The sequence below is a fragment of the Nipponia nippon genome, unplaced genomic scaffold (genome assembly GCF_047370975.1).
Source record: "Nipponia nippon isolate SJK-2023a ecotype South Korea unplaced genomic scaffold, ASM4737097v1 scaffold_10, whole genome shotgun sequence".
NCBI lineage: Eukaryota > Metazoa > Chordata > Aves > Pelecaniformes > Threskiornithidae > Nipponia > Nipponia nippon.
The window spans coordinates 6,017,929-6,045,468 of record NW_028262291.1 but is presented as its reverse complement, the minus strand read 5'-3'; the positions used below and the strand labels follow the sequence as shown (position 1 = coordinate 6,045,468).

General features: G+C 41.7%; 2 protein-coding genes and 2 long non-coding RNA genes across 12 annotated transcripts in view; 1 reads left to right on the top strand and 3 right to left on the bottom strand.

Moving 5' to 3' along the window:
• Positions 1–5,979, bottom strand: part of LOC148057047 (uncharacterized) — a 64,183-nt gene extending 58,204 nt beyond the window's left edge. The window contains exon 1 of the long non-coding RNA XR_015702051.1: positions 5,655–5,979. This is a non-coding gene — a long non-coding RNA (uncharacterized LOC148057047). The remainder of the gene's footprint in view (positions 1–5,654) is intronic.
• Positions 5,980–8,199: 2,220 nt separating this feature from the next.
• On the top strand, positions 8,200–13,610 carry SVIP (small VCP interacting protein). The gene is made up of 4 exons (XM_087743280.1): positions 8,200–8,388; positions 9,347–9,397; positions 11,806–11,919; positions 12,819–13,610. Exons 1-4 carry the CDS (start codon positions 8,200–8,202, stop codon positions 12,831–12,833), a joined length of 369 nt encoding a protein of 122 aa, XP_087599406.1. The 3' UTR covers positions 12,834–13,610.
• Positions 10,457–11,082, bottom strand: LOC148057046 (uncharacterized). Its single transcript, XR_015701244.1, has 2 exons — positions 10,997–11,082; positions 10,457–10,770 (listed from the first exon to the last, which is right to left on the bottom strand). It is a non-coding gene; the product is annotated as an uncharacterized LOC148057046 (long non-coding RNA).
• Positions 13,611–18,784: 5,174 nt separating the features above from the next.
• GAS2 (growth arrest specific 2) overlaps positions 18,785–27,540 on the bottom strand; it is a 100,128-nt gene continuing 91,372 nt past the window's right edge. For all 9 annotated transcript variants that reach the window (XM_087743257.1, XM_087743210.1, XM_087743228.1 and 6 more), the window contains one exon: positions 18,785–20,173. In XM_087743257.1, coding sequence (XP_087599383.1) covers positions 19,955–20,173 — 219 coding nt within the window. In that variant the 3' untranslated portion in view covers positions 18,785–19,954. The remainder of the gene's footprint in view (positions 20,174–27,540) is intronic.

Sequence of the window (27,540 nt, the reverse complement as noted above, 5' to 3'; positions counted from 1 at the left end):
AAGGTGCCCTTTCCCAAGCAAATTAGCAGTGCTCCTACCAGCCTGTTTCAAACCAGCAAACTTTTTACCCAGGAGACAAAGCAAATTCGCAGTGTTTCTATAGCAATGAAAAATCCCTTCACTATCCTCCAAGCAGACTTTTCACTTTTGTGCCCATTAAGCATTTATGTGCTTTTCTAAATACAGGTGTGCACGCGTACACACGTGCACGGGCTTCTGCTATAGTTGAAAAAGTGCTTCCCTGGAAAGGCTCGTTTGGCTCATGGCCTGCCTGTTTGCTTTTTAGCTGGTAATTAATAAGAATACACTTGATTCACCGTGAATGTATACCAGAGAACAGTAAAGGGCTGGGAACATGAAATCCTCTTCCCATTGCCATTCTCTTCTACCATGGGATTAAAACATTGACAGCCTCAGAGACTGATGTGTCCTGAAAACCACGGCAACCATTTCTGGAAACACCAGCGAATAAAGGCAACTTACTGCAACAACATTTGTTGGTAACGTGATGCACAGGCAAAATTCTGGGAATTTACCACATCTTCACTATTTCCTGAATTTCACTATGGTTATCAGGATGCAACCTATATGGCCTGCATGATGATTCCTGTTCAGTTATTCCTAGAGCCTTCATTAAATATAGTCAGTCACACCAGAAAGCAGAAGTTTATATAATTTTATAAGGTTTGTATATATTATTTCCTACAAACCACACTATTTCAAAAGGAATAATATAGAAATGCCATAGTTCATGTATTGTTAAGTGACATACTAGAATTACATAGATTTATTCTAAGGATTCAGCCAATGTTCTTGTTTTTCCATTTAGCTCTGACAAGTTTAATTATTAGAGGTTTCTAGAACTCCATTATAATGTTACATGCTTGATTTTTGCTTCAGCTTTCTGAATTCTATGTATTGGACTATGATGTGGCATTACACTGTAAATGAAGTCCTAAAATCATTGCTCATTAATTTATTGCTAGGCATAGTCCACACGTCTAGGTCAAGTTCAGGTATGTTCTTCTCTTGTTTCACAGAGAAAATTAAGGCAAGGAACTATTGCTGCATTCATGGCCTCAGAGACAGGTTATGAACGATGGAGGAGACCATGAAACACCAACATTGTAAATATATGCACACACCCATGGGTTTTGGTGACGGAATAATGTACATATCACTAGAAGTTTTATCCTTAAGATCTAGTCTGATACTCTGCACAAAAAGGGAAGAAGAAAAAAGAAATAGATTTCAGCCAGGTATGCTGTCAGACGCTCCAGCATATGCTGATTGCAAACATCAATTTTTGATGCTTTGTTTTGGTACAGGAAGCATGTATTACTTTTTTCTTAAGGTAAAGGCTTAATTTTTAAGTCACATTTCCAGGATGAGAAAAAAAAAAAATAATGCATGTCCACATCCTTTGGGTTCCTCCCCACCTCAACACTGATTTAAAATGTGTAAGTGAATCCAAGTGTTCCCACTAAGCAGATACAAGAGGTTGAAAATAAACAAAAACAAACCACACACACAAACAGTACAAGTGCACTTATGTACGGAAATACCACCGCCTTGTAGAAGACCCTGTAGGATGTCCCTGCTCTCACAGCCCTACTCTTTATATGCCACACTCTTTGCAAGGGCCTAAGCATCTCCCAGGTCTGAAGGGGCAACCTACAATATGACCCACATTAGTGAGTGGTCAACCAGTAAAAGACCCAAACAGGAAAGCAGTAGAGCAGCTGTATCAAGCCAATTTTGAGCAGGACAAAATTCCAGCAAGAATATCATGTTTTAATAGGGTACGCTAAAGCTGTACCAGTCTCTGGGTACACAGACACTACAGCAGAGAACAGATTGTGAACCCCTCCTCAAACTGGTGAGGGTTATTAGACACACAGAAGCCAGATGTGCAAGAGCTTAATTCCATTCTGATATGAAACTAGTTCCCCAGGCAGGGCTAGAGTGCCTACAGAAACCAAACTGAATGTACAAAGGCCAAGAATCATCTGCTCCCATCCTAACCCAATTGTGGGAAAACAGTCTGCATTTTACTCGCTTTAGAAGTTATTTTATGCCCAATAACTCAAAGCCTATCTCTCCTAACATGCTAGAGGGAGAAAGCATATGCATTGCTCTATATCTTATAGATGAGTCTATGGCACAGTGATTTTTCAAACTGTGTAGCAGTACAAAGGTAAGCAGAGTGCAAATTGACCTTAAAAAGCAGTGAAATCTTCCTTCTCGGTTTTAATTGCCCTTGTACTCAAGCACAAGCTCTTTCATGATGCAAATTTATCCTTAGAAGTGGTGACTGTAAACAGATGTTCTTTTGGCAGTCCCTAATTACTGTCTAACTGAGGTATTCGGGACTGATAAATGCATCGTATGAACATGCTCAGCACAGTACCTAAAAGCATTCTTTGTTTTAGCTAGAAAAGAAATCTGAAGGAGCTTCACCAGGATTCTAAGTCACTAAATTGTGCTCATCCCATGCAACCGTCTCTTTTCTCTTGGCACACAATCAATTATAATTAAGACCCTGATTTGGCAACAGTAAGAAAAGATCCTTATCTTTTTCTACCATGAACTCTGATGGAACTACTAAGAAGGTATGAGGTGAGAATGAACTTACGTCTTAAGATTTCATCATCTCTGTGGTGGGAATCAACCTACCCATATATATATAAAATGTTATGAATAAAACCCATCAGAGTCACAGTGTTTATTAATTCCTTACACGAGTACTCAGAGCCCACGTCTCCAGTAAGCGTGCTTTGGATGGAAGGCTTTAAGCACGTGGCTGTTCGTGAACCTCCTGAGAACAAAGGAGCCAGAACAAGGCAGCTGAGGATAGAAAACCGGCACCGTTGCCAACCTCAATATATTCAGCCTGCCTGAAGCCTAGCAGAGCCTGCCTGTTTCTTGTGGCTAACCACTTTTGGGCTGGATCATACATATTTTATAGAGCACTTGAATGGCCCTGAAGAGGACGGGACAGAGGTGGAAGCGCTCCCTTCCAGCCCGACCTGCTCTTCTGTAACTGACAGGACTCCATAAGCACGTTCCCCTGTATTGCAGGTGGCATTTACACAGAGACAAGAACTCTTCTACAATCAGAAATTGATTTTCCCCTTTAATTTCCTACTCAGAGAGGATGGCGGCATGCAACAATACAGCCAGAGAAGAAATAGCGTTAAGTGGGACTGACTTAGTAGCACTGCTGTGAAGAGCATCAGACCTGGAGGCTTGCTAACCACACCTGACAGACACTCGCTGCCCATCACTGCCCGTCAGCACTGCGCCTGCTTTCACAGAAATCAATGAGAGCCTTTGTATTGATTAGCTTCAGTCCTTTCCTGTTGATATTTCAATTGATTGCTAACAACTAGAGAGTAACATATCAGGGCCTATATAAACGTCCACAGATGCTGCAATTACTTTTTCAGCAGACAGCCTGGCACTAAGCTGTTCCATGCCTTTCCTGGAAAGGGCTACATATCTTTGTTGCTTTAAAAGCTGCCTATGGCGAAGCAAGTACTGCTGATTCCCAAACCACAGTTATGATTGAGTCACAGCCACTCTTACCGTCACTTGTCTTTTCTTGAAGAAAGATTCCTGAAGTATAAAATTCAAATGAATATTTCTGTTAGCTGGAAGAGAGGTATGATAAGTAACTAAACATTCCTGAGTTAATTCCCAACTATAATTTAATCAGCAGTAAGTTTTACTTTCTGAATAATTAAATGAGCACAATAACTTGCTAAACTATCAGTCAGAAATGGCTTCTCTGTCTAGGTTTACGTGCAGTAACAACAACATCAATCTTCCATTATCAATAAGTTCCCACATTCCAAGACCAACACTACAAGTGCTGTGCTCCTTTTGACCTCACACTCAACAGAGCCTCTTTTGCACTGCCGTAACGACTTGAAGTATTTCAGAAGACAGAGGTATTGAAAAAGACATTTGTGGGGCAGACTGAGGACATGTGAAGATGACTTTCACTTCCAGCATGAAAAGTAATCAACCTATGAGCCACTTGGCCAGGGTTCTTGAAGCGATTTCCCTTGTACCTGCATTACTCTGCACATACAATAATGCAGGGTTAAAAACTACTTTTTTTCCCCGCCTGCAGTCCCTGTCAGTTATTGCAAAAAGCCTTCTGACACTTCCGTAAATGTAGGAGGTAGTAGCATCTTCATTCCCATTCAAAGCCACACTTCCTATAATATCAAAACAAAACAATAAATCGAAGGTGTGGTTATACATGCGGGAAATACAGGCAATTTTTGTGTCAATAGTACCACCTGCTGGATTTCGAGAAGATAAGAGAGCTAGAGACTAATCAACATTGCTAAAAGTCAGATTCTAAGATGCAATTCAATACCATTCTTGCACAAATGCCACCATAATTAAACCATTACAAATGAACCGATAACAAATTGCCAGATCTTCTAATGAGCTGCCAAAAACCTGCAGAAAGGTCACTGACATTTTTAAATGTATTACTTTTTAAATCAGATATCTAAGACTCACTACACGCAATTCAGCACATGAATAAAAAAAATTCAAATTGGTCAGTTTAGCAGCCCCATTTAAAAGCAATGCGCTACTACTATTAATGTCAGTGTTAAGCATGGGGGTTTTTAAGTTGATTGCATAACTAAAGTGTTACTCCACCACAGTATTATTTGGCAAGGTGCGGGAAGTGGACAAAAAAATGCCCTCAAAGCACTAAAACAAATGAACAAAAAAACCCCTATCATCTGTTACCATTGAGCTACCAGGCATTGATATTCCTGACCTCACAGCATCAAGAAATACTCAGCACGCAATTAATGAAAGAGCATCGCAACCCGTAATGGAGAAAAGCACGCTTTGCTCCGTCAAGCGATCGCTGCTGTGTTTATGAAGATGAGCTTCACCCCTTTTACAGGCAAAGGCCAGAGGGATGCTCTGCACTGCTCACACCCAACACAGGGAGTAAGTTTCCAGGAAGAAGAAAAGCAGAAATTGAGTGTTAAGGATTAAGAGGGAGGGGAGAGACACTTAACTGCCACCGCATGTTTTCAGATATGCTTTCTGAGGCAACGCAGATGAATTCAGCCAAAACCCCCAGGACAGGTCTGTCTCGGATTAGTGCTATCACACAACCACCCTAGAGAATCAGCTGCCCCAGTGCTCCAGGCCAGAAAACTCTCTGTCAATCCTCACCTGGCTCTTGGAATACAGCGAGGCTAACTCCTCGCTCATATAGAGCCCAAGTTATCCTAAAAATGTGAATTTGTATCCAATTTTCAAGCTGTCACTAGTTATCAGTGTATCTAAACACACAAAGAGCCTGTTGACTTAATTTCAAACTACACATACTCAGAATTTCTTAAAGCTTATTCCAGAAAGTCTCAAGAAGAAACCAGTTATTAAACAACCTCAAACTAAGTGATTTTACCAAAAGGTTATCCCTAAAACTTCAGCAGTAAAAACATAAGCCTTGAAAACCCTCAGTGATAACCTATAAGCCTCTGCTATAGAACAAAAAGTTGTTACCATATTTCCTGCTACCTCTCAATAAACAACTTTCTGCCTGCCTTCTGGAGGCACTTCTAAAGAACTGAAGTTTTGCTTGAACCACTCACCTTTTCATTACATACCTTATCAGCTTATACTGCTAGAAAGCTGCGCTCTTTCTCGATACAGAGTTCTGGCCAAGCGTGCTTCAATCTTCCTCTAAACCTTTTAGATGCAGCAAAGTATATTTTAGCTGCACTCAGGGATTATCATCCGATGGATCAAACGGGGGTCTGCAACCAGCCAAGAACCCCTCAGTTCTAACCTGAAGCTTGACAAACATTACTCGCTTAATCCACCTAACCATAAAAGCATCTTGATACTTTAAAAATAAAAAAATAATAATGCTTTCATTACAAAGCAGAAAGTTAAACCATAACACACTACACATGCAGCACCAAAGTTGCAGCACCTCTGCTGCAGCTCCTAGGAAAACACAACACAACACAACACAGCTCAGCTGCTCTGATGAAGCTTTTGTGCACTCCTGTAGACAATCTCAGCCTCGCTAGCGAGGGATGGGTGGCAGGTGAGCCTCCTTCTGCTCCCCCTTCCACAACCCTGATGAATCTCCTACGATGACAGCGAGACTTTTGATATCCAGTTCAGAAAGCTCAGGACCATGTTTTGACTTGAGTGTAGAGTACTTAGTCCAGCAACGCGATAATCCTCTCTGATGGCTAATTATAGTTGCAGGGAACAAACACAAGAACTTAAATAGTACTTTACAATAATGCAGGACATCATGGACTCGTGCCATAAATCGCATGACAAGAACATTGGTGCAAAAATATACACCTCATTCAAAATCACAGAGGCAGGAAAGAAGCTGGGTAGATGTTGCATTGTTTATGAAGAATACAGATTATACTCTTCACATAAGCCTTGAGGATGGATGTATACACCAACACTGAAATTCAAGAAATGTTGAATAGGGTAATGCTGGAGTCTACTGTAAATAGCTACAAAAGAAGGTGGCAAAAAAAAAAAAAAAAAAAAAGCAAAAGAAAGAGAAATAATGGAAAAGCCAGAAAAGAGGAAAAGTCTTTTGGAAAACTCAGTTTCAGTAAACAGAGGAAACCAATGAAGGCCAGCAAGGACAGAAATTCTTGCACGGCAGCTCCTTGCAGTAAAGCACAACAAACCATTTGAAAGAGGACAAAAGACTGAACACGCCACCTGAACATGAGCCAGCAGTGTGCTCAGGTGGCCAAGAAGGCCAATGGCATCCTGGCTTGTATCAGGAACAGTGTGGCCAGCAAGACCAAAGAGGTGATCGTCCCCCTGTACTCGGCACTGGTGAGGCCCCACCTCGAGTACTGCGTTCAGGTTTGGGCCCCCCACTACAAGAAGGACATGGAGGTGCTGGAGCGTGTCCAGAGAAGGGCAACGAAGCTGGTGAAGGGTCTGGAGCACAAGTCTTAGGAGGAGCGGCTGAGGGAGCTGGGGTTGTTTAGTTTGGAGAAGAGGAGGCTGAGGGGAGACCTTATTGCTCTCTACAACTACCTGGAAGGAGGCTGTAGTGAGGTGGGGGTCGGTCTCTTCTCCCCAGTAACAAGCAATAGGATGAGAGGAAACGGCCTCAAGCTGCGCCAGGGGAGGTTTAGGTTGGATATTAGGAGAAACTTCTTCACCAAAGGGGTAGTCAGGCACTGGCATAGGCTGCCCAGGGCAGTGGTTGAGTCTCCATCCCTGGAGGTATTTAAAAGATGGGTAGACGTGGTGCTCAAGGACATGGTTTAGTGGTGGACTTGGCAGTGCTGGCTTAACAGTTGGACTCTGATCTTAAGGGTCTTTTCCAACCTTAACAATTCTATGATTAATCCATCTAAAACCAGGAGCTTTCTAAATGACATGAGCATTTAAAAATATTAAAATAGGAAAAAAAATCACATACATCTCAGGATGAACATAAATGATTAGCAAAGAAATGTGAATAATGTTTCCCTTGGCTACGCATGCAAGGCAAAGAGACCGAAAGCTGCTGGATGAGAGGTACGTATCTTGCCTCAGCATAAGGAATGGGCTGCACAGCTCCATGCCACCCCCACCCAGCCCTGTGGTTCCCATAATATGCCTTCACACCTGTGACGGTGCTGTTCTTCGGGAAAAAGCAGCGCAGGTGGGTGCTTGTGGCACTTACTGATGAGAGGCTGCGCGCTAAGCCCCTATGAGAGCACTTATGGGTTTGGCGACAAGCAAAGCAGCACTAGCTTTCAGAGATGCTTTAACACCACCGCCACCAGAACCGTGTTAGGGCTTCCAACGGGGAGGGTGAAACCTGGCGTGAGCGCCGGCTCCTGGCACCCAGCGGCACCGGCACCGGCGCCCCGCCGCCAGCCCCGCTCAGCGCCAGCGGGCGGCAGCACCGCAGCAGGGGACGGAAGCGCTCGCTGCCGCTGGAGCGACCGGTCCGGCCGGACCTGTAGCAGGTTTACCGGAGCGAGCTGGAAGTTAATTAGACTGTCGTCCTTTCTGCCCGAACAGAATGAATTTAATTTAGCTTAATTCCCGGGGGGGGAACCAGCGCGGGCCGCGGGACCCTCCACCTCGCCGCCCCAGGCCCCGGCGGCCCCCGGCCGGCCATGCCCGCCCCCAGCGGCACGCCGGGCCGCCGCTGCCGGCCCCATGACGGGGCGGGCCCTGCCGGAGCGCGGCGCCTGGCGGGGGCCGCGGGCGGGGCCGCCGCCGCCGCTTCCTCCCCAGCCGCCGCCTCCCCAGCGGTCGCCGGCCCTGCGGGCGGTGGGGCCCGCCATGGGGCTGTGCCTGCCCTGCATGGGGGGCGCCGTCAAGGACGTGGTGGAGACGCCCGACCCGGTGAGTGCGGGGCCGCGGCGGCCCCGGGGCCGGTTTCCCTCCGTCCCTCCCTCCGCCCGGTTGTTTGTAAGCGGGCAGTGGCGCCCCGCGGCAGCGGGACGGAGGCGGCGCGGGGAGCACCGGCTCTCCCCGCCGGGGCGGGCTGGGGGGAGCGGGCCGCCTTCCTGAAAACGGAGGCCGGGCTGCAGCGTCGGGGCCTCCCTGCGGCAGCCCCGGGTGCGAGGCCTCGCGGCTGCCGCAGTGCCCCAGGAGGGGCGGCCGAGGCAGCGGCTCCGCGGGGGAATCTCCTCCTTCGGCCCCCGGCCTGGGGCCCCGCGGCCTCCCTCCCTTCTGCCCCGCGTCTCCCTTGTCAGCATCTGCGCGGAGACCGGGGGTTTCCCCCGAAGGGGGGTTCGTGCCATAATCGAGGCCAAGATGACCCTCATTTTAACCAGAAACGGGAAAAAACTGTGCTTTTCTCTCTAGCGCACCGTGATGGTCGCTTCTGACTACGCTTCGTAGGATGACATTTCCCCTACGCGGGCAGGACCCCATCTCCACGCTTTTGTACCCCTCACCTGAGGATTTTGTGGGGGAGAAGAAAATGAGCCCATCGGGCCTGGAAGAGCGAGCTTTCCCCTTTTCAAACTCCAAAAGGACATTTCACACGCTGCCTGCCTTCTCATTGCAGCCTGAATTTTTTGGAGAGAAGGCGTGATACAGGCAGCTGAATACAGATTTCTGGTGGAGTTTGACTGTAGATGTGTCAGCAGCTGCTCTTCTAGCATATTAGTCACTGAAAACACTTTGTTCTTGCAGACTGGCAATGAAGGGAAAAAAATGATGCTAATTGACTTAAGGTTGGCATTTCGTGGCAGTTTGCATTACAGATTTGAGTCATATTTAAAAATTAAGACTTTCAAAAGAACGTACATGCTGTATTGGAATAGATTTTCACTGTCTTTCACGTTTCATTTAGGAAATAAAAAGAAGACAGCTAGCAGAAGCTGCTGAAAAGAGGCAGATGGAGGTAACGTCTGATAAAATGCCATTTATCCAAAATATATTTTGGTAACTGGTTTATGGGGAAAATAGCTAGGGTTTCTGTGGCAGCACTGGCTATCATGTCTGGATTGTGGGAATTGTCATAAAATATTTTAATAGTATTATCGTTTTACCCTTATAGCATTTTTTAATACATGTTTGCAGTAGAATTTCATAGCTAGGTAGGTACTCAAAGACCATTCCAAGATAACTGAGCTTGTTTGGATGGGAGAAGGTTTGCAGTAGTTAAAAAACAGCCGAAGAATCGAAGAACAAGTTTGTCATTATTTTTTTCCCCCATTGTAAGACTCGAAAACAAGAGATTGAGAAGTACGCCGAGCAAGAGCTGTCAAACAATTGTTGTGGTGGCAGTTTCAAGTGGTACTGCACTTGCCCTTCTCTTACAAATGCAGGTTATGGGCACTTGCAAGTTCAGTTTATCAATGTGAGAACAACTGAGCATGTTTCTCGGCTCAAATTCCAGCAAAGAAGTAGTATTAACTTCTTCTTCTCTCTTTTTAACGTTGCTAAGATTTAAGTACTTCAGTATCCTTAGAGTGAGAAGAGGTAGGATGCACATGTTCCAGTGGAATGTAGAGCTAGCCAACCTATTTCTTCCTTTCTGTACTTCCAAAAAAAGGCTTATAACATACACCATCTAAGATCTACAATAAGTAAAACATTTATCTTAGAGATCACAGCTCAAGTATGAAGGGAGAGGAATGTGTTGTTTGTATGAGAGTTAGTGACATTATATATTGAATTAATATATAAGCTGAGTGATGCTTCAGAGTCCTTCAAAAACTCTTGATTTTGTGTCAGACTACATAATAAAAGCAATCCACGTGCAATCTTAAAGCTCAAAAGGCTTTAAAGCAAAACTGTAAGAAATATACTTTTGAGAAGTGCGTGAAAGGGGAACGTCTAGCTCTTAAGTTGCTATAAAGCTTCCCTGGGAGGAAGGAGAAATGAAGCAACTTGTTATGGATGGCTCTGAAGTTCTGTGGTAGCCGTTAGGCTGCTAAAGAAAAATGTTAACTCTCACTCTCTGTTACTTTTTATTTTCTTAAAAGAGAAGGAGCTAAAACATCTACCAGGATTTTTCAGGACAATCTTTGAGAGCATTTTAGCCTCTGAATGTTGAGCAACAGAGATGTCTTGCAAGTAGCCTAATTCAGTTTCCCCCTCACGAGGGACAAGGGAGGAGATCAGACGTCCTTCTCTGCTTAGTGCTGTCCTGTACACACTTCTTAACTGCTCGCTCTTCAGCCTGCCGTCACGTGAGGTGTTCTTCTTTCTGGAGTGCTGCAGAATCAGCCTGGGTACCTAACTCACTTGGAAGGCCAGTTGCCTGAAAAGCTAGAAATCACAGGTCTAAGTAAGTTAGGATTTGTTGGTAAGATTCGCCTTAGTAACCTGTTGGGAATTGTGCTTGTCATCAGGGTCTTGAATTTCGTGAGAGCATTGCTGTTTTCCCTTGGTGGATTTTAACGTCTTTTGCATAGCTTATGCTGTAGTATCATAACTCTAAATTCAGCTAAGAATCAGTTTTTAAAACATTTTCTTTCTAGGCTTACAGCGTTACCTGTTTGTAGTTCTGACGTTCCTGCCATCAGGTCTAGGTCCTCATTAGCAGGCAGTTGACAACAGGTTTCTCATCTGTGTGCTGCCGCTGTCCACGCATCCTATGAAGTTTGAAGGGTAGGCTAACACACAGGTTATTTCTCACAGATTGCAATTTAGAACTTGGATTTCTAACAGCCTAGGCTAGCACTACTAACACGGCCTTTTTTCTCCCCTGCATGTAAAGTTGCCATCGATTTCTGCAGTTGCCATACAGAGCTCGTGACTTTCTCTGTCTGCTTGTTGAGCGTTAGAATAGAAGCCGTCATTATGATTTCCATCATCTGTATCCTATCTCTAGGTAGCCTTTTGATAAAAAGGGATGGAAGAAGTGAACAGGTGATGAAACAGCTACAGTTCTTGGAAATTCTGTCTGCCGAACTGTCTCTTTCCAGTTAATCCTGTCTGTGAGGGCAAGAGTAGGCCCCGACACGGGAAAAACCACAGACTGAAAATTTATGGGACTTCTGGGAAGGAAAGTTCTGGTTCTGCATCTTAGGATGCAAAGTGGGCACATGTAATTGCATTAAATATGTTCACCTGGATGTAATAACAATATGAAACAACCACCCTCACATACCTGTGGGACCAAGAGCTCACAGTATGAAGAAGTATCCTGAAAGGTCTAGGTTTATGTAATAGTAGCATTACTTGATGTTTCAGTCTTTTCATGCAGACCAGAGTTCACAAAATGATGTTGCCAAGACTTGCAGTTTGGTTTCTATCCAGAAAAATAGCTAAGTGGTCTTACCCAAATGTGTTTTCTCCCAGGCTTCCTCTCGAGGTATTAAGAACGCTTACTCTGTAGAGCAAAAGAAAAAGAAACAGGAAGAAATAGAAAAAAGAATTGCAGCTTCAGGTTCTGGAGGAGAAGGAGGACTGAGAGTAAGTTCAAAAATAGAACAACATGATGCAACTGTCCTTATATTCACTGAGAAAATCCTGTTTTGTTGTCGTCTACAAGATTGAATAACTTGAGGAAAAACCAAGAGGAGGGGAAATGGAATGGAAATGGAAGCATGTGTCATTATCACACTGTTCTCAATGAGACTTCATTTCTGGGACACAAAGACAGCAAGGGTGGCAGAGAGCTCCCCACCCGCCGCCTTCTTCCCCAGTTTCTGCACCTACCGTGCGTCAGTTTTACAGTACTCTCCGCGCTGGGGTCCTCTGCACTGAATTGACCTGTACTCCATGTCCCTTTTCCGTACCGGTTGAGATTGTCTCTCTTCCCTCAGAGTTTATAGAAAATGTTTGAACTAAGTAGGGTAATGGCTTTGGGTTTCATGTATCTCTCTCTCTTACAAAAAAAAAAAAATAAAATACAGTGTTGGCATAGATACTGGTGAATTTTACTGCTACCACCACTACTTTTCTAATGTAAACTTTGCCTCAGAAGGCCAGGCAGAGATGTAATTAAGAACTAGAATCTCTCCAAGGCAGTAGATGCATCTGGTTATTGAAACACAGGCCTCATAAGCCTTCATCTCTCTCCCTCATTGCTATATATGACTGAGGGGGAAGGAGTCTGTATAAGCTGCTGCTGGTTTAGGGACATGGTTTAGAGGTGGCTCAGGCAGTTAGGCTAACAAGTTGGACTCAATCTCAGAGGTCCTTTGCAACCTTAATGATTCTATGATGGGCTGCATGTCCCTCACTTGCTGATATAAAAGGTGTTATAATAGGGAGTTTATTGTCTTTAGACATCCTTGTGGTGTGGGTTCCCCCCCCTTTCCCCTGTCTTCATACAAACCTGTGGTGCATTTTGTTGTTTTTGTCTTTAGTGGCAGGTTGGATAAGGAAGTATGACTTCTGAAGAGAAGATCGACGTTTACTGCCAGTAACTTGCCAGTTTCTGCAGCTGAGTGGCACTTACTCATCATGTGGCTTTTGCTGTTTGCATATGAAGACTCAGCAGTACTTTGCCATTGTGGGAGGACAGATGTGGAAACATACACTAAGAAAGTTAAGAACTAACTATGAACACTAAGTTTTGGCCAAATTTATTTGTTTGTTTTATGTGCATGTTTTATTGCTTCCTGTCAAGGGATTGAGATGGGTTTTCTCATGGAAGCGGCCTCCTTACCTGTAGTCGGTCAGTATGCGTATGCTGTCTGGTCAGTTGATATATGTATGTATGTATGTATGTCTGTGTGTGACTGGCTTAGGCGCAGCTCAGGTGCCCATTTGTTGTTTTTGACGCTTATTTCAAGCTCTACAATTAAACTTTTCTCTAAGTCCTTGTGTCAAAAGTTGTTCATAAATATATGTATTTGAATATGTGGGTGACAGCATTTCTTTTCAGTTTCCTAATGACTTTTGAACTGCCTAGGGATTTAGTGCCTTTTTCAAAAAAAGAAAGCAGATTCATGGTGGGTCCTTATACATGGAAGCATTTTGTGACACTAGTTAAAAAAAATAGAAACCTTTATAAACCCTGTATACTTATAGCAAGAAAGCTGTTTTATTATCCGTCTAATAATTGTTTTCCTCGTTTTCTGATGTGGATTTCTGTCGAGTCTGTAACTATTTATAATGAATACTGGAAGTTACATATTAAATTAAAAATACTGTTATTAGTTGTTCTCCTTTATTACCAAAAGAGGGCAATGCTGCACTTCTCAGGATTTTGAAAACCAAAAAGCAAAAGACTTGTTACATCGTCTCTTGGATGGTTCATTTCGTGAAGTTTCTGTACTGTCTGGGTGGGTTTGTTACAGCGCAGTAGCATTTGCCAAATGCCCAAAATTCTGTCGCTTTTCGTCCTTATTCAGCAAGGTCTGTAATCCCTTTCCCCAACGTGAAGCTGCCTTTGACTATTTAGGGCCACCTAAACTATGGTGTTACAACCGGACTTCCAAACTAGTGGCCTTGAGCCGCTGCTTTGATAGATGAGGAACATTTGTTGCAGCACGATCAGCACTGAGAATCTAGCCCTTATTTTCCCTGGAGAGCGTTGTGCTTGGCCTTAGTGTGTTACTGTCCCCATTTCTGACCCAGTTCAGGCTATAGAGGCTTTTTTTTTTTTTATAGAAACTAAATATTTCTTCTTTTACCTCCCCCAGTAGTGTCTCATGCTGTCTTTGGAGCACAGTCCTGACACAGTGAGTTTCCTGGCTTAGCCTTCAGAATTGAGTTGAGAAGGGAGACTTTTCAATATTAATATAATGGTGTTTGAGCTAACAGGCTGTGTCTTTGGCAGATGAATACCTTCAGTTTCCTTTGATTGCTGGCAATTGCTCTCTTCAGTGTATTAATTGGTCATAGCAAATTTTTTTTAAGTCTAAATGAAAATGCATTGGAATATAATAAAATGTACTGAACATTAACGTGAAATGTGAATTTCAATCCAGTATCTGTCCCAGGGGGTGTCCTACAAAGATGCTTAAGAATCACTTAACACTTGGTTGGTCACTTGGGGTACTTCAAACTTACATTCTTCTTGTCACTCTCCATCATACTGCTCCCCCAAAACCATACGGGGAGGAAATAACCATCAGTCTCTCCTCGTTCAAGCCCCTGCTGTATGAAAGAGCACACTGACGCAACAGGAGTCTATGCTTGGATTAATATCACGACAACTTTAAAACCATTGAAATAACCTAGTGAAACAAATCACGGTTCCTGGGTCACCCGTTGATGTTCCGATGCTGTCGGAATTGGAGGAATTCCCAGTGTGAAGCAGTCACGCTGCTGCGCTGTGGCGTGCTGCGCCGCCCGCCCTTGCTAGGTAGCCCAAGGCAAGCCAGGGCTGTTCTGCTCCAGGTGCTGTCACCACTCGAGGTGCTCTGCGTTTCAGTAAGAGATACCACCCTGTCTGAACACCCCCACTGCTCGTCATCCAGCTCTTAGTCCTGCCAAGATAGCTAGCTTGCTTGGGGCTCTGCCTGGCAGCTTTTAGGGAAGGTGGGAGTGAACATCTGAACTGCCTCTGATCGAGCGGACCTTGTATTTAAGAGGTGATGCTTGCAATTCAGAATTACCATGGAAGAAAATACTGCTCGCTCGCTCTCTTTCCCCATCCTTTAAGTAAAAACCAGATGTGTCTGTGCTTCTTAAGAGTCCTCGTTTTGAATGTCAAATTTATTCTTACAGCTAAGAAACACGTCAGAGGATTTGGGGGTGCGTAGTTCTATATTACAAATCCCTGACTGATAAAGCTATTTTTAAAGAGGTTTCTATACCATACCCATCTAACTGTTCAGATGGCCAGTCTGAACTGAGTCTGGGAAATTATTTCGGTAAATAAAAACACCTCTTGTTGGTTTCAGTTTTTTGGTAATGTTCATTTAAATTGAGAACGAAAGCAGAAAGTACTGCAGTTCAGTAGTGTACAACTGAGAGCTGCCTGAAGCGTACCATTACATGGTAAGGCTGAGAGCTACACACATCAGAGCTGCTGTATGCTTGCAGAAATAGACGCCTCCCCTCTCCTTCTTACCTCTTAGTGCTGCACTAAGTAAATATGAAACACAATAGGAATTTTGTCCTTATTTCCCCCAATCCTAGATGTTTACTTCACCTTAGAGGCTGTTAAAATACACCCATTCATGTAGATTATCTAGGCAGTTGACATTTTGTTTGTTTTACAGCAGTACCACTATTCCTCTTTTCTCCACCTTCTGAAAGCATTTTCAGTTTCTTGCAGATCACTTGAAAAACTCCTGGCAGTCAAAGAGGAATGCTGGGAAGCTGTAATGAAAGGGCTGACTCTCGGTGACTGCTCTAGCATCGTCTTTGTTGCAGTAACAGAAAAGGAAACCATCTGCTACTGCATATTGTTAAAATACTCAGATTATGCCAGGGAGAGAGCGTTTGGGGCAGAGCTCCCCGAGGTTTGGGAGGACACAGAAGCTGGGTCTCCACTGGGGCAGGTAGCACCACCGCGGGCCCCGAGGAAAACGGATGACTTCAGCATGTGGATTTGGCATGGCGTCAGACTGAATCGTTGGGACACAGCTCATCAGGCACAAGCGGTGCCAGCAGTTGCACTGGGATGGAAAAACCTCTCCAGCCCCATAAACGTTCACGTGATCCCATGTGTCTGTTTCACCTTACTTTAGATTCCTGACATACCACAGGCTAAGAAAGCAGGAGACACAGAGCAGAAAAGAAGCACTCTGCCTCTTTCCCTGTCAGGTACTGTGTATTAGCAGCCAACGAGGCAGTACAAGACGTAAGCCCGAAAAGAACCAAGCCTTTCGAAGCATCTCTAGCAGATGCTTCCGTAACACCATGGTGCAGCAAACAGCTCATCTCCCTGGTCTAAAATGAACACATATAATGAATTCAGTGTTGGGCCTTAAGTTATAAGAAACTTGCTATCCCTTCCCACACACATATATTGACACCTCCCTGTTTCACTCATCCCCACCAACAGCCCTTGAACTGGTTTCCATAGATTTTATGTATCATCTCCAAATTGCTGTTGGAAAAAAAGGCGGTAATGCAAAGGAAGGAGCAATTTTTCACTGCAATAAAGATGAAAAAAGCCTGTCCTCAATCAATTATATAAATAATCCTGCTTGGAAGAAAAACTCCAGGTAAGATATGAACAGCAAAGTGACAGAAGCTACCTCCTATAATGAGCAATAACAGATGTTACAGTTACGTTTCCAAACTAATTCTGAATTGCTTCCAGCATGGTGATGCTTATTTGACATTATACAATAATAATGGTTTTTAAAAGTAATCTTAAATAATTTAGCCATCTTGTGTTTTAGCACAGTTACAGTTATTCACAGCCAGCAGGAGCTCCCATGGGGTTTGTGCTGTGACCCCACGAGGGCTTCGAGAAGAGGCTTCATTGCAGCTCATTACAGTTCAACTTTTTAGGACTTTCAGCCTCCTCAGCACTCCCATTCAGCTGAGTTATACAGCGACACAGTAAGCTACCATCGCTACATAGCACTCTTCCTTACGCTCATCTTCCACGGCTAGTTCAACATTTCAGTGTCTCACCTCCTGCCCTTTTAACAAGAAATGATGCCACAGTCTCAGCAGACCTCCCTCACTGGGGGGACAAGAGAAGACCTGCAGGTCTTCCCTGTTGGTATTCTACAATTCAGTTCAGCCTTCTAGGAATCTACACTAGACACCCTAATACCATAGATTTTGGCATAGAAACTTCAAGTATCATCCACTATAGCTAGCTGGTGAAAAAGAATTTTTTTTTTCCTTCCCAAATACTTTCTACATGAAGTCTGTTCTACCCCATCACTGCAACAAGGGCCATACCTCTTTGAGCAAGATTTTGCTGCTCAACTTTAGCTTTGTAAATTGAGCCTTAGGCTCCTAACAAACTCCCCAACTCTCACCATGCTGTAGGATCCAGTACACTAAGAAAATGCCATTTATCAGATCATCAACACTTACCTTCTGAATAAGATCCTCCCAGCCCCTTCCTCCAGTTAGCGAGCTTACTACCTTTTTTTTCCTTGCTTTATTGATGCTCCTGCTTTAATTTCCTCCTCTGCAATCCGTCCCTATGCCAGGTGCAGCAAATGCAGTCAGTCCCACCTGCAAGCTTTTTACACAGATTAGGTGGTAGTGGCAACACTTTAAAAAGCGTCCTTTATAGGTCTCCTATTCTGGAACTGGCTAAGTCAAATTTTTAAGTCAGGAAGTATTTTAATGTGATTTTTTTTTTTTTTAAGATGCTTGAGTATCCTGAATCAAAAAAGATTATTTTAATAGCTCCAGTCCAAGCGCATAAAGCAGTTCATGTGGAATTTAAAATCTTGGTTTGGATTTACCAGGATTATTTGCTGAACTTCAATATTAAAATAAACCGAAGAATACTTTTTTATAATTATCTGCTCTTGATTTATTAACGTGCAAACACCTTCAAATATTTTAAAGAAAAAACATAACAGTAGTGCAAACTTAATTTTGGATGATGGAAATACAACTATTTATGTTTAAAAAAGTAACCATTCTTTCAAAATAAACATCTGATGCTTTCACAAGTGTTTTTTTTTTTTCTCTGTTCATTTGAAAACAGATCTTGGTGCATATATTAAGACCATGATTTTTTTTTTCAGCTGTGCTGCATTTTTTTTTAAATAATGTTGCTTATGGTCTGTTCTCCGCTCCCATAAGGGCTGCATACATTGCTTCTATGAGAACTGGGTCTTCCTATGGCTTTTCAAAGGATTTACTGCTTCACTATATGTTTAATCTTCCTAGAAAATGTCCCAAAATACGAATAAGAGGCTGCAATTCTTCTTTCTAAAAACATGTTTGGAATTATGTACTGCTACTGAGTATGGTGCACCAAGCAATTGTGAACAGTTTGTATTTAGCAGATATTTTTAGACAGTGAGGTAGAATGGTTCCACAGAAGTGAGGTACAACGTGCTGACATTAATAGAGCGTGGAACATTAAAGAAGAAGGTCTTGATCCCGTGTAGCCAGTAGATATTTTGCTGTTAATTTTAAAGACCACAGGAGCAGATCATAAGGCTACGTTTAAAGATTAAACCTCAATAAATCCAGAAAAATACCAGTTGGTAGTTAAAAAATGATTTCAAGAACGCTTTTGATTTTTTTCATTCCCTGCAAAGGAAAATTAATTTTCAATAAAATCTGGGTGTTTCTGTGCTAGCTGTAGTAAGTGAATGCTTGCCCCGTTCACTGTGTAGCTCATTATTAGGTTAGCAAGCACGGTTATATATTGTAGGCATCCAGTCAGTAGCAGCAAAGTGCGGGGACACAGATTACAAATAATAAATAAGACTTTCAAAATGTATGAGTATTTTAAAAAATTTTATTTCATTTGTAATGAAACAACTGAGTTCTGCTCAAATTTATACAGTCAGTGAAATAATCCTATAAAATGATTTTTCTAGGACGTTACAAGGCACATAAATTACCAAATGTAAACATAGAAAAGTAGCCAAAATAATGAACTAAGCCCCCATATGCCTTAAGCTATTTTCGAGGTGCATGAATGATTTACAAGAATGTGAATCACTCTGCTGACAGGGTAATGAATATTTCACATTTGGCATGCCCAACAAAATTAAAAACAAGGGGAAGGAAAAGCTCAGCTTCAGGAACAGTGCAGTGGTTTGTGACTCAGGAGGGACTAGCGACTTCTGAAGCTCCTCCTTGGGTCGAAGGCCTGTGCATCTTTTCCTGCTTCCCGCCAGGGGCTGCGGCACCTCGCCCCGCTAGCACAACTGCCCGTCTCTATTGTCTGACAGGGGAAGGGGCAACCTCTCGACTTCCCCAGGCTTCTATATTGGGTGACTTTGTAAAAAACAGGAAGGATCTACGTACAGATCTAGCACCGAGCATTGTCTTTCGCTTTAAAGAGTAGAAGGTGGGGGGAGGAGTTTCTTGGGCTTTTTTTTTTTTTTTTTTTTTAAGTAATCGCTTTGGGAAGTCGTTTGGCATGCAGTAAGTCTTTATATTCTACTGGTTAAGAAAATCTTGCAACCCATAAAAATAGTCAATTTTTATTTCATTTCAAGAGGCATTACCAAATAATTTCCACAAATATTCATTTTCCATTTTTTGCATATATATTTTTCAACTAGCCTAACAGTCAAGGATTCAATGTAATAAGATTTTCATACAAATACATTGTATTGTGTATTTTCTTCCATTAACAGGATCCGCTCCTTTATGTAACTCTAAGTATACATTCACATATTAAAGAGTAATAATTTGGCTAAAAATATATGTCTATTTCTTATCTGATTGTAGTAATTAGCCTAGCAAGGGTAATTTGCTATAAAAGATACAGTACTAGAAATAAATAGTTCTACAATTCAAAGATCTTCAAAATGGGTTGCCATTTCCAGTCTGTCTTAAAATTTCCAAAGTCCTTTTAAAGCATAAACTAAATATACTACACTTGAGAAAATAATTTGGACCTACATACATAGAGTCCCAATCACACGAGAAGCTTATTTCACTTAATCTCCTTCTTGGTTTTGTAATGGGCAGAAACAACCAGATAATTGTCTGGATTCATGTCCCTGAGGGTTGGAGACTTGCTCTGGATTGGAGAGGTTTTCCCATCCACTCGGGAGATCTGCAACATTCGGCACGGGTCATGCTTCAGTAAGTAACCTGCAAAAGTCTCCCATCCTCCTCCAACACGGACCATCACGTGTTTGTTGTGCAGCATCTGAAATTACATATACAGGGGAAAAAAACAAAACCAAGAACTCTTGAGAGGGAACCATTCACTGGGAGTTCACATTTTTTCTACTGGAAAAAGCTGTGCTTAGTTTAATTTAAAGTCACAGACATATGTTAGTAGTCTGCTTTATAATAAAAAGGAAAGGAAAAGCAATAGTAGAATGGTTTTTATTTGAATTTAATAAGTAAATTAAAAAAACTGTAAGAAAATGAGATAGTGTTTAAAACTAAAGATTTTCATATTTTATGTAAACAATGCCACACGTTTTTCTAGTCCTGTAGCACTGAGTGGTCCTGTTTGTCATGTGTTAGCATAAACATGTTAGGGAACATGAATGTGTTTCAGATTAACTTTTTGAAAATAAGTTAGTAAAGACATCATTTTACACATCTTGAAACTGACTTTTCTTTATAGGACGGAGATCTGTGTAAAAGCAGCAGTGAAGGGCAAACAATGAAAACAATCATCTCCTCTATCTCCTAAAATATCAAAAAAGTTATTTAAGAAAATGAAGTACCATTTAGTTTAACAATTTAGTATTGCTGACATACATTCTAACTAGAATAGTCTAATGTTGTAATTAAATTAGTCTAATGAGGGACATCAGAAATAATGTATCTGGAGCTGTTTGAAGATACCTGAATTTACTCCGAGTTGTGAAAGACAATACAAGAAAAGTGCCCAGGCTCTTACTAGCGAGAGAGCTCAGTACTGCTTACACTTGCTGTCTCTATTCCAGAAACACAGACCTACAAAGGAATTTCATGTTGAGAGGGGTATCTAACTGCCAAATTTGGTACCTATCTCTAATGTATATCCTCCAGATTCACACTCATTTTCTGCCTAAACTCAAATAAAATTTTTCACCAAGCACCAAGGTAACTTCTCCCACGTCCGCACCCGTGCGTTCAGTTGGCAATTTCATTGCCATTTCTCTGCTCCGGTTCCCCATGCAGAACAGTCAAATAAATACCAGGGAGGTAGAATAAAGCAGCATATTCTATAGAAGCCACATCATAAATCACACATTGAAAAATGCTTTGATTAGTACGTCTCGTGAAATGCTAAACATCACTGAGCCGTAGTGCCAGAAATTAAAAATTGGCCCTGTAAAAGGCACGCTAGAAGATGTTTAATGTAGTCTGGGTAATGACATTTGGATTCATGGCTGCGAGGTGTATATGGGCTCTTCTACACATTCAAAACTCCCTCGAGGGCTGACAGTATTTGCAGTTGAGACTTACGTGGCACATAAGCCTTTTGTAACATAGCGCAATTCAGATTAGTACACATAGCGTAGACAACAAAACAAGAAAAATTCTCAATCAAACAAAATCACAGATAATAAAAGGCAAAAATGTAACTCTTAAAAAAATCCTGACCAACAAACACCCCGCCTCAGCCTAAAAATATGGTATTTGACTTCTGTTACATGAGGAGGCAGATTCACCTGGAGTGAAGAAAGCATGGAAAGCTGTACAACTTTCTAAAGTCTGAAAATCAGGATTAGTTTATAAGGAATCAGACTCTTCATTTGATTAAGCAGCTGCAGATGAAATCTTGTTTGAAAGTTTTCATGTAAAACATTTTAATGCAAGGGAAATAATTGTTCTTGCTTCTGCATTTTGGTTTTCCTGTGAAACACAGTGGGAAGTCAATTCAGCTTTACAGATACTGAAAAATGAAGTTACTTCTGATCCATCCTAATGAGAGCACAGTCAAGTACTCTCAGTTTAATGAACATCTCAGCTACTGAGACTATCGGTGCTGGGGCTCTGGGTTGTAGGAGTGTTCACCTCTGCAATAGCTATACACAAGTGAGGTTTTTCTCTAGATTTCCATGGATATCAAAGCAGAATCAGACTCACATCTTCACGAATCACGCTTTTTCTCTTTCCTCTCCAGCTTTGTATTTGAGTTTCAAGACTTCGTTTAGAACTGGCAATGGAATGATCAGCCTTCAGCGGTATGAGATTTGAATCAAGTCTTTAGTCTGGACAATATATCATGAAAGAAGCAAATGGTTTTTACATCAAGTTTGAAAACTGCAGTTCAAATGGTGGCACAGCCTTGAGACAAGAGAGCCTACAGAATTTTGTTTAGCAACTTTCTTCTCTTTGAATGTCTAAAAAGCATTTGAGAAATGCTCCCAAAACTTCTCATATAAAAGCATTTTAAGCCCAACTTCGGTCCACTACAACGTGTGATGCTGCTGTGGGAAGGAGTTAACTGCTTCTGAATTTCAGCTTTCACATATTGTCACGGGGGTTCACGTTCCAAAAGCAGCTAGTATCTGGACTTTTGATTAAGAGTTAGGAATGGAAAGTTAGCAAAAAGTATATTTGGTTCAATTTCCCTTAGGGACTACTGTGCAGACAAAACCTCCTGCTGGTATGTTATTTCCTGGTGCTCAGGTTCAATGTACATCTTCTGTCTTTCCCCTGTTTTTTCTTTCTCTTTGTATTATTATACTATTATAAAATTCATTGAATGCTTCTTTTCTATAGAGACTGGGTTTTCCTACATCCTAAATATAGTCATTGTTCATGCTGTGCTGTGCCGCAAAAGCACCATTTTACTCCTACGGCCATATTTTGATTTTAGTAACACCAGCACAAATCCAGAGTAATTCTGCTAGCTTCAGAATTGCTCCAGGTTCACAGAAGTATAAAAGATTTCTCACAAAAAAAAAAAAAGAATGAAATAACTTGCTCTACTTTCTAACTGACAAAGCAGTTGCTTCCCCAACATACTTCAGCTGAAGATGAAACTTTTGAGATTTTTATGATCCACCCAATTCAGCTTTTCCATTGCATGAGATCTCTGAGAAATAAAAAGTTGGACTCTACAATAATAAAGTTTATTAGTCAGTTATCAATGTAAATAAATTCATGACATCCGTCTATTTTCACACTGCTATCCAGACAACTGAAACTGAGAAAACCCATTCTGTAAAATAAAATCCACCATATGTTTACGATTGCTGTAAATCTTCATTATTTCTGTTGTGTCTGAAGCAGGGCTGTCACTAAAGCTGTTCCCTCTAGAATCTGTGTTCAAGTTAGAATGGTTGAATCTACGGTGAAGCAAACAGATGAGTAACCAGATGACCAGACAGTAGCATGACAGAGGAGGAATTATAGATTGTTTTGGTATGCATTAATGCTGTATCAAGAGATAACATGAAATACAGTCAATAAAAGTTAGGCGAACTAGGCTGTCACTGCATAGGACTTTGGCATCAAAGTGTAATATAGTCTAAACGGTTCTGATTTTCATATAAATAAGTTCAGAGCGCTTCATGGCTTATTAAAGAGCTATTAGGCTGTATGTAAAGATATTAAGCTCGTGTAAATAAGCATAGTTTTACTGAGTTGAAAAAAAATCTATTCTGTTTTATAGGAACTGAAAATCTGGCCCAATATTGTTATTCAGATTATATTATAACTTTCTTAAAGAATATTTCAGGGAGGGGAGGGGAAGCGGGGGGAGGAATTACACACTATGGATCTGATCCAAGTACTGCAAAAGCCAACGGAAAGAATCCTACTGACTCGAAAGGAACTTGGGCTGGGCTCTGGAAGCTAAACGCAGCAACCTAAAGCAAATCATAGCCTGGAATTGGTTGGTGTGATTTTAGGCCAACTTCAGAAACAATGTAGGCTACATACTGAGACAATATTGACTATAAAATCCAAAGGTGTTTGGCAAGATAACGCAGTGCATCACACCTGTGACTGTGCAAAGAAAATGTTGCACGCCCTCCTGCCTGTGCAAAAAAAAAAAAGGCTTTCTCAGATCTCCATATTATTCACTAACCATTCTTAGTAAAAAGAAGGTGAGAGCAGGGTACAAAACTTGGACTAGGAACAGGACCCAGATCTGGGCTACCAGCCTTCCCCAGTGAGTCTCTCAGCCTGTATCTAGAGTATGGTATTGTTGAGTAATGACAAATTGTTCCACAGGGCATAGCTCATGTGGACATTTTCACGGAGTAGGACATCTCTTCCATACAAGAGACCATGGTCTCCCTCAGCATCTTCCTAGTTGTGGCCTGAAGAACTGATGTTAGAAGAGAACTTGCAGCCTGCGGCTGTGTGTGTGGCTGACAGAAGGTGAAGTCTTGGAATTTGGTGCGCATATCTATATGGAAGAGGAAAAAGTATTTTTGGAGGACTTGACACACTATTGCTGCAGAGAACAAGGCTCGTGTCATCAAGTGTCAAAACTTTATTCCAGTGCTTAGCAGTTACCTAGGTCCTCTTGAAGGTGGCCACCGAAAATTCTCACATCTATCATTTAATGTGGAGCCAGGCCTAGCCTGGTGGGGCCCCGAGAAAGACTCTGTGAAAGACTGGCACTGTGCAGAGAAGCCTGTCTAGCTGCATGCCTTCACAGAAGCTCTGATGACATTAATTCAACATCCCTGACAGTCACCAAAACATACAAAAGTTCATGTTAACAGGTAATGCTAATACTCCATTCAAACAGGTCATGACTGGGGGCTGGCCAAGAAGAGGACACCAAGGAGAGCTGAATGGGCCCTGACCATTGGTCTGATAAAGGTCTGACAATTGGTCTGAAAATGGCTTTGATAAAAAAAGAGATTGAGTGAAGCTACACAGATGTGCAGCACATGCTGAGAGCGGCTGGGCTCTGATGGGGCAAGCCAGCAGCAGGCTGGAGTTAGGATTCCTACTTGGCCCATGGAGGTTTTGAGGAGACCTGACATGAGCGAGTGCAAGGGCCTTGGACAAAAGAAAAAGAGCTGCATAATCCCTGTGGATCATGGATTAGCAATACTTATTAGTGATGCTTAGCAACCTCATATTTCCATAATCATTAGTTTTACCATGTTGACAGTTCACTCATTTCCAGTACAGGCCCGTGCAGTAAATGCAGTAGTAGGCGGTAGCAGGCATTTACACCAAGTCTTCTAAACACATTCAAATGGGGAAGTGAATTTTCAGAAATTTGTAGGTAACTGTTGCTATATGGAGTTTGCCTGCTTCCCTGAGAATTCAGTGACCTGAAAACACCATCAAGAATGTGTAATAGTCTCCTGGTTAATTGCTGCAAGCCACGTAATTACAGATGTTAAAAAAACCTTGTTAGCAGAGATTATGCAACTTCATCTCTAGAGTTCATTGTAAAATTTATAGCAAAATCCTGGAGTACCATCAGATTTAAACACCAGTCAGGATAGATTTAGATACCTTCCTATTTTAAAAAGTTGACAGCCACTGTAGCATACATTTTGGAAGAGGCATTACTGCTACTACATATATAGAGTTCACCCTTATGGACACAAGGGATCATGGGACCAATTCCCAAGAGGATATGGAAGAAAACCAGCTTCCAGCTGGAAAGCTAGAAAGCTTCTCTCCAACTATTCTTTTTCTTGGCTTTCATTCTCCTTTTGTCATTGAATTTTTGTGTTGTCTTTTTAGAGAAAAGTTTGAGTCTGATAAAACATAAAGCTTATTTTAGACTTTCAAGAACTCACTTATGTGCCTAAGTGCACATCTAAGGAATTCAAATTAAACCTCAACTCTGCAAATCTGAAAAAGTGCAAATTATGTAGCCAATTCCAGATATTAATTATTCATCCACACTGAAGTAATCTACTTAGAGTATATTAATGTGTATCTTGGCAGGTAACAGTATATTAGTCCCTTCCAACCTGAATTATCCTATGATCCGAGTGTATTAAGGAAAAAAAAAAAACAAGTTTCCCCACCTGAAAACCAGGAAAAATGCAGTCTTCATTTTTCCTTGTCATCCCTCATTAAGTCACATGTTGCCTAGCACCCCTCTTGATATAGGATTAGACAGAACTGTTTTGGATTAGGTCTACTAGTTTTAAAAGTTCCAAATGACGCAACTTGTATCACTCCAGTCATTACATGTGGATTTGTTTAGGGATCTCCACTGGGTTTCTGTGTTGTCATTCTAAAACCCCCGTGGAGGAGCCTGCACGTCCCCTCTCTGCAGACACCATGATGATGACACGGAAAATAGACAGCTCGCTGGATTACCATCTCCCACTCATTTTCAGGGATTTATATGTAGTAAATCACACTAAATGAATCTCACTTAGCTGGAAAAAGCGTCATAAAAAAGCTCAGCTTGAAAAAAATGTCAAGAGCTCACGCTAATTGCTTGTCACAATATTTCTAGCTGTGCTAGAGTTGGGTTTTATAATTAGCATGCTTTCTGAATTATAAAGAATTTCATTTTAATGTTTTATCTTGGGCTGTATCAAACACATTAACAGGTATCCACTCAGTTTATTGAAACGATCTCTTACACTATGTTGTATAAACAAAGAATGGGATGGAATGATACTTTATAAATTAATTATGAGCTTCAAGTCTACACTCCTGAAAAAAATCAAATGCAAACATTCCTGATTTTATAGTAAATATTAATGGTAGAAAATAAACCAGAATGAAGGCATTCACCAGAATCGCTGAATCTCTGGTTTTGGGCAGAATAACCTTTATTGCTCTGCGTCAAGTGATATTTCTCACTGAACAAGGAGCTCAGTTTTCATGTAGAACCTAATAAAGTTCCCAACCGCTTCAGCAACACCACCACACTTATATTCTCCATGTCTATTGACTGACATATGGGGTGGGGGGAACTGAAAGAAGTATTGACTTAAATAGGTGATACAAAAAATTGTATCAGTGTAGCGCCAGCTGAAACGATTTTCAGTGGCTGTTGATACACTGAAGCCTGATAGATTTTCCAGGTGAGGTAGTCATAGAGGCTCGCACCAATAGAGCCTTCAAAGCATATACAGACCAGGCCTTACACTAAATATAGATCAGAAGCCTCCTATAATTCATTGAGTCATTTTTTCAAAGATTGTTTCAGATCAGAAGAACAAACAGACTTTGTGTATGCAAATACAAAAGGCATCTAAAATAATGATTTGCACATGTAAATACTCAAAAGGCAATTTAAATATCAGAAGTATGAAACAGAAAATGGCAGGTGTAAGTATCTGCTTTTCTCCTTTCAAAAATGTGGCTATCAGTTCACTCAATCAAACAAAATTCATCAGAGGCCTATAGACTTCTCTCTCTGCAGACAGGACTTTCATTTAGGAGGTCACCCACAGCAAAGACAGTGGCTTTAAGCTTGTCATTATCTGTTCTGAAGTTAAAAATCTATTGAGTGAGGCTTTCTGAGCTGAGTACTAATATCCATACATTCTCCTTGGCAGGAACTGTTATTATCTTAGAGTGCTAAAGATAAAAGAAGAAGTGTTAGTGGTGCAATATATTACACGCAGTGGCATCTTTAAGGCAAACACTGTCTTTCACTATACATAGGGCAGGATC